Source organism: Mesocricetus auratus, unplaced genomic scaffold (genome assembly GCF_017639785.1).
Source record: "Mesocricetus auratus isolate SY011 unplaced genomic scaffold, BCM_Maur_2.0 Super-Scaffold_100014, whole genome shotgun sequence".
NCBI classification, from domain to species: Eukaryota; Metazoa; Chordata; class Mammalia; order Rodentia; family Cricetidae; genus Mesocricetus; species Mesocricetus auratus.
Window position 1 is genome coordinate 49,784,326 of NW_024429197.1, and position 7,578 is coordinate 49,791,903.

Below are 7,578 nucleotides of genomic sequence, written 5' to 3' on the forward strand. Positions count from 1 at the left end.
GTTTTAGTCTAAATGAAAAAGTTGGTGGTAGAGATGTTCAGGCTACTCTGTCAGAAAGAAGAGATTTCCGTTCTTCAACTGTGTATCATTTTTTCATTTAACTTTACTACTGAGGAGGTACTATAATGATGGATGCCTGCTTTTTGACCCTCTCATCATCTTTATTACACAGTGAAGAAAGAGAGAGGGAATGAAACAAACAAAAACACAGAAGATCACATCATTCCCATCTAATTCTTCTTCACTTCCTAAGTTTTGTTCCTCTTTTCTACTTTCCTAGAAAGCAATTCCTAATGTTGGTGTGAGCCAAAAAGTATGATTCCACTTGAAATGAAACCAAAAAAATGACCTGTCATTCGAATGGGGAGACTATAGCAATAATGATAGTAATGCTTGAATTTGAAGTTAAATAGTCTTAGAAATATAATTAATATGATATAAAACTGATTATGCTTTTGAGAGTCAATGTATCACAATCAAAATGGCCTCCTTGCATTTTTATGTTTATTTGTGAAAGATTTAAAAATTTTAAAGTACAAAACTTGGTCTTTCCTGTCCTTCCCCTGGGGCAGACAGGACTTTTCCTGTCTCCCTCTTCTCTTCTGTCCTCTCTCTGTCTCTGTGTCTCTTTATCTCTTTTCTCTTTCCTTCCCCTTCCCTCCCTGTCTAATAAAACTTCTCACTTAAAAAAGTACAAAACTTGGATATTCAACAACTATGAAAAATATTTTTAATAAGAAGATAGCACATAAAACTAGGAGGCAATAGTGGGGTTCTAAAGCATTCTCTTTATACACATTGCAAATCTCTGGCTAAGTTTGTTTCAGGGATATTTCCTGAGACTATTATGAATGGGTTGATTGCCAAACCTCTTCTCAGGGCATTTGTCAGTGGTACATGGGGTGGGTAGTTATTGCAGTGTGCACTATTTTCATGGTACACAACTCAACTAATATTTGTTTCTGTAAATATTCAAACTCCTAGAGTTGAGGGAAGATTGCTAGGTACTAGAGTAACTTGGTCAAAGAGGACTCACAATTTGACAGGAACAGGACAATCTGGCTCACTGCTGAACAGCATGGTGAGTGTACATACAGAAGCAATAAAGCATGAGAAATGGAAAGACAGGATTTTACAAGCAATGTATTAGAAGTATGAGATGGGTTTATACACTTGTCTGAAGATGATGTAGTATCACCTGAACAAAGAATACCTTGTACCCTGATTATGTATATAATATTTTCTGCAGAATACCAGTTTAAATATTAACAATTTGAAAAGAAGTAAAAAATTAACAAATAAAATAAGATTGATTTTGAAATACTTTATATAAAATACTAATCAATATCATATTACATATATAACATATCAAAATATATTACATTGCATAAATAAATGAATGAATGAATGAATGAATGAATCCGATTGAATGGAGAACAAGTGACTTCACAGGTGGATAGGAACATTGCTCAAAGCTGCTGAAACATCTAGGCAGGTTGATTGAGTCCATGACAAAATGAGTGAGAATTTTGAGACTGCAGAATGTGAGCAGTGAGGTGCAGTGTCCTAGTCCAGGAGAGTCCTCTCCACTTTGCTCAGGACTTACTCCTCCTCCTCACTCAATCTTGCCAGCAAGTTGGCTGAGGAAGACAGGGCTCTCCAGACTTCTGCTCTGACCACCTCCCAGGCACAGAGGCTGTGGTTCTTCTCTCTCAGGTACACAGTGATCCTCTGGAAGTATTTCCTCACTGCCACCAGGGAGTCTTCCTGGCTCAGGGCAGGTTCCTGCTCCCCCACCTGCTGCATCAGACAGGCTTGCAGGTCACTGAGTTGCTGGTAGAGGTCAGTGCAGAATGTGTCTAGGAGGGCTGTCTCCCAAGGAACAGATGAGTCCTGTGAGCTGAAGAGGATCAGGACGTGCTGGGTCAGCTCCTGCAGGACAGGGATGGCTTGAGCCTTCTGGATATGCTGGACATCCACCTTCTCCAGAGGAAATGCAAAGTCCTTTCTGTCCTTCAGGCAGGAGAGAGGAGAGAGTCTCCTCATTTGTGTCAGGAGTGTCAAGGCTCTCTTGTTCCTGAGGTTATGAGTCTGAGGCAGGTCACATCCCAGAGAGCAAGTTGACCAGTAGCTCATCACCACTAGGATCAACAGCAAAACACAGGGCCTGGCCATTGTGAATGTTGCAGATGCTGCTGGTCCCTTTGGCTATGTAGTCCTGACCTTCCCCTACAGGTTCTCTGAAGACCATGCTGTGACCATCTATCTTAAATAAGAGAAAGCCCTAGTTTCCATTTTCTGAATGCCCTCCCATTAGTTTCCCACATCCTTTTCACATTCTTTAGTCAATCTCTGCTAATGTTTGTAATTCTTTTTAATCATTTTTGTTTTCCTTATTACTTCAACTTTTACTGCTGCCTTCAGAAAGGCTTCTTTGGATTTTATTTATAAATTATCGTTGTTTTTTATCACAGATATCCCTTACATGTGTGAAATTACTCATATGTAAAAAATGAAAACTTTCATGTAATAATTGTACTGAAATGCTCTTGAATTTAATGGTGGAATTGAATTTCTGGGTCAGATGTATTTTTTATGTATAGTTACTGAAAATGTACTGTAAATTTTGTTTCAAATTGTTTTTCTAAGTGTATACTAATAATAATTGATCCAATGGTACATGTCAACATCTCATATATGTTTATTTAAGTTTTAAAAAATGAATCATGCATCATGTTTTGCTATATGCATGTGAGGCCTGCTGTTTCTTGAATAGAAAGTGAGGAGAGAGAGGATAGTGTGTTCAAAGGGAGTTGAGGTGCAGCGGCTGGGAGGAGACAAGTGAGGATAAAGTGTACCTGTGTATAAAAATAAATTAATAGTTATAAAAGTTTCATTACTTTATTCTAGTTGCATTAATTTATATGAATATTGAATTAATTGAAAGAATTGAAAGACTAATTTTTATTTTTAGTGTATATTAGGTGCTTATTTAATGATTGTCTGAGGGTCATTATGACACAATCGGTAAAGAGCTTCCTGATGAAGTTTGACAAATTGATGTTGATCCCTTGACCATGTTGGGATCCTGTAAGGTTTCCTCTGACACCACATGCTTGCCATGGTAAGAACTTGCTAGCACACTCATACTCACCTTCACACACACACACACACTCACTCACAACACTCTCTCTTTCACACACACACTCACACACATCAGACATCTATATATACAAACTGTCATAAATTTCATCAGATACAGCTTTGTTCTAAAAGTTCCAGTCTTGCTCTTTGCACTGTTGTTTCCTTTGCTGTTAAGTTTTAAAGGGATACTGTCTGGGCCTGTGGGTTTCTTTAACCATTTTGTTCTTCAGAAAAGCATTCATCAGAATGAAAGACATATGGGGATTTTTAGTATTATTGTCAATTGTGACTTACGCAGTTCACAGAGCATCTCTGATATTTCTCTCTCCATGAACCAGTTTTGTAGGGCATGGGATTGTGCTTCACAATGCCTTAAGTCAGGATCAGTGTAGACATCTCCCTTTCTGTCCACCATTATTGCAGTGAGCATTCTTTGACAGATAACAATTACACCAACACTGAATGCAGGTTCTTTCTGGGTGTGTATGAGTTTAGAAACTGTGATCTCAGGTTGCTGGTATTTCTCCAAGTGTGCTGTGACTCATTCAGTGGTATTTGGGGCTACTTAAACTCTCTACTGCACAGTGACACAATGTCCTGAACCCTCCTTTTGTCCCCACTTGCTGAGTATGCTCACCACGTTGATGACTTCAGCGCTCATACATAATGTGGTGTTTGCTTGGTTTTCAGCATCATAAATCCTAGAAGATCCCTGCTATGATTTTAATGGCTTAGTTAGAAGTGTTTCTTTTTTTCAGCAGTGACCACATTGACATGGATGAGAGTACCAAGTCGTTAATAGCAGAAGACTCTGTGGTCTGTAGTGATATGCAAACATTCCGGTTTGCCCTGACATACGTATTTGCTGTTTTTCCAAATACTACTTTTGTGATTGATACTTAATCACTGAGTGATTACAGTCCCTGGAGTTATTAGATGGAAATACAGACCACAAGACACACTGACAGCACACTGGCCATTAATTATCCATATTTCACGTACAGGTATTTGTCCAGTTTTACTTTAGAAGTCGATCATAAACACTCTTCCTTTGTCCATTGAACAGTGAAGAGCCTTGAGGTATTCTATCAGATAGAATAGTTTTAGTTCTGCCAATGTGTACAATTTTACTACTATGATGTTGGCTTCATCATGGATGCCCTTTCCTTTGAATTTTCATTGCATTGAAATTTTATTTCTTGTTTCCAGTTTCTTAGAGAAGATTCTGATATTGCTTTGTGGTATTGACTTGAGTTGTGATGTCACTTGAAATGAAAGCAAAAGAAAGGAAGTGATTTCATCAAATTGGGAAGCAATAACAACAGTGTTAGAAATGTTCAAATTAAGAGTTCAATGTCCATGAAATAAAATGATATTACATAAAAACTGTGGGCAATTTTGATAGTAATCTAGATATTCAATGCAATTCCAGTCAAAACCTCAATAAATGTCTTCCAAACAGCATCAATATAACGTGATCATGGAAACAGGAAGCTGCTAGAGAGCAGGACTATAAAGAATAAGAGCAATGGTGATTGTGTCACAATGACTGAATTTTATATTACACACTGCTTCTCACTGAGGGTGAGTGCATCTCTCAGTCCTCAGAGAAGCTCCTTCTAGCAGTAGATGGCTGGACACGGTCAATGTGCAGAGAATTGGTGACTGAATATGATAAATCTGCATTTCCTGGCTCCCAGGTTCAGCGATCATAACACACGTGGTCTCAGGAAGATCGCAATGTCCAGAGACAGTTTATGACTGTAGGAAACAGTAGTTTTGGACTCAATAAAGAAGTTTTATGTATGTGTTGACAGCAACTGTAACTGCAGGTACAAAGTCTGAATATGATCAAGACAGACAAAATCGCTGTTTAAAGCAGGGAGGATGTTAGGAAATCCACCCCTAGCTGAGGAACTATTTGCAACTGATGTCTGTTGGAAGAGGGAGATTCAGTTATCCTTAGTCAAAGGATTCCTGAGAGGTTTCCCATGTTCCACTAGATGGCAGTGTGTCCATGCCCAGAGACTGCCAGCATCCAAGTCCTATTCTCCACCTACAGGACAGGTGAGTCTAACTTCCAGTGCCCTGAACAGAACCACTGGAGACCTGGGGACTGCACACTATGGATCCCATCCTGACAGGGTCCAGCCTACCCAAAGATTGCCAAGGCCCTGGTACTAGGACCACCTTCATCCACGAAAGAGGAAAGCCACCAGAGTATTTAACTCACTCATACCCACCAGAAAGAAACCATGGTCACATACACACACATACACTCCTTCTGCAACCATTGGAAGAAATTATGGGAAGGAGACAATATAAAAACACACCCAGCAACAGAAAAACCAAAATGACACTGCCAGAGTTTAGAGACTCTACACCCACAAGACCTGAACAGCCCAATGCAGATGAAGCAGATGAGAAAGACCTTAAAAACAACTTCCTGAAAAGATAGAGGTCCTCAAAGAGGAAACGAAAAAAATCCCCTAAAGAAATGGAAGAAAAAACAAACCAAAAAAATCCAACAAATGCAAGAAAGAGAGGAAATGACAAAGCAAAAATTGCAAGAAACAATTCAAACAGCGCAAGGGTTGAAAGCTGAAATAGAGACAATAAAAAACACAGTCTAAAGGAATTCTGGAAATAGAAAAGCTGGGTAAATGATTAGGTATTACAGATGCAAACATAACCAACAGAATACAAGAGATGGAAGAGAGAATATCTGGTGTTGAAGATACACTAGGGGAAATAGATTCATCAACCAAAGAAAACCAACAAATTCCTAACACAAAATATCCAGGAAATATGGGACACAGTGAAAAGGCCAAACCTAAGAATAATAGGTATAAGCCGAGTGGTGGTGGCACATGCCTTTAATCCAAGCACTCGGGAGGGAGAGGCAGGTGGATCTCTGTGAGTTCGAGGCCGGGCTGGTCTGCAGAGTGAGTTACAGGGCAGCCTCCAAAACAATACAGAGAAACCCTGTCTCGAAAAACCAAAAAAAAAAATTGTAGGTATAGAAGAAGGTGAAGAAAACCACATCAAATGGACAGAAAACATATTCAACAAAATCATAAAAGAAAACTTTCCCAACCTAAAAAATACATGCCAATGAAGGTACAAGAAGCTTACAGAACACCAAATAGAGTGGACCACAAAAAAAATCCCCTTGCCACATAGTAATCAAGACCTCAAACATACAGAATAAAGAAATAATATTAAGAGCAGCTAATGAAAAAGGTCAAATAACATACAAAGGCAAACCTATCAAAAATAAACCTGACTTCTCCATGGAAGCTCTGAAAGCCAGAAGGTCCTGGATAGATATTCTACCAACCATGGATGCCATCCCAGAATACTATACACAGAAAAGCTTTTAATCACTATAGATGGAGGCAAAACCAGATTTAAAAAATACGTATCCACTAATCCAGTCCTACAGAAAGTTCTGGAAGGATAACTCCAACCCAAGGAAGTTAACTATAACCAGAAAAACATAGACAATTGAGAATCCCACTTTACCAACAACCAAAAGAAAAATAAGGGGTGAAAATCCACACAAAATTCCACCACCACCACCAACTCCAAAACAAACAAAAATAAGTAATCAATGGTCATTAAAATCCCTCAATATTAATGGTCTTAATTTGCCCATAAAAAGACACAGGCGAACAAATGGATTCAAAGGCAGAACCCATCCTTCTGCTACATATAAGAAACACACCTCAATTAAAAAGACAGACATTACCTCAGAATTAAGGGTTGGGAAAAGATTTTTCCAATCAAATGAACCCAAGAAACGAGCTGGGGTAGCAATCCTAATATCTAACAAATTAAACTTTAAACTAAAATCAATCAAAAGAGATGAAGGAGTCATTACATACTCATCACAGGACAGTATCTACCAAGATTAAGTATCAATTCTGAGCATCTATGTCCCAAATACAAAGGCATCCACATTTGTAAAAGAAACATTACTAAAACTCATAATCATAAAACCTCACACACTTATAGTGGGAGACTTCAACACTCCATTCTCACCACTAGACAGAACCACCAGACAAAACTTAACAAAGAAGTAAAGGAACTAATAGAAGTTATGACCCAGTTGGGTTTAACAGACATCTATAGAACATTCCATCCAAACACAAAAGAATATACCTTCTTCTCAACGCCACATGGAACCTTCTCAAAAATCGACCACATACTAGGCAACATATCAAACCTCAACAGGTACAAAAAATTGGAATAGCTCCGTGTACCTTATAAGACCACCAGGCAATAAAGTTAAAATTCAACAACAAAAGAAACTCCAGAAACCCTAAAAACTTATGGAAACTGAATAACACACAATTGTACCATTCCTGGGTCAAAGAAGAAATAAAAAAGAAATTAAAAACTTCCTAAAATTCAATGAGAATGAACACACAG

At 38.4% G+C, this 7,578-nt stretch overlaps 1 protein-coding gene across 1 annotated transcript; it reads right to left on the minus strand.

Annotated features, from left to right (window-relative positions):
- Window positions 1-1,426: 1,426 nt before the first annotated feature.
- On the minus strand, window positions 1,427-2,213 carry LOC101836898 (interferon alpha-12-like). The gene has a single exon (XM_005074336.2). The coding sequence runs from the start codon at window positions 2,173-2,175 to the stop codon at window positions 1,603-1,605; it is 573 nt and encodes a 190-aa protein (XP_005074393.2). The 5' UTR covers window positions 2,176-2,213; the 3' UTR covers window positions 1,427-1,602.
- Window positions 2,214-7,578: the final 5,365 nt, after the last annotated feature.

Coding starts and splice junctions, on each gene's coding strand:
- LOC101836898 (XM_005074336.2), bottom strand. CDS start 2,175: ATGGCCAGGCCCTGTGTTTTGCTGTTGATCCTAGTGGTGATGAGCTAC.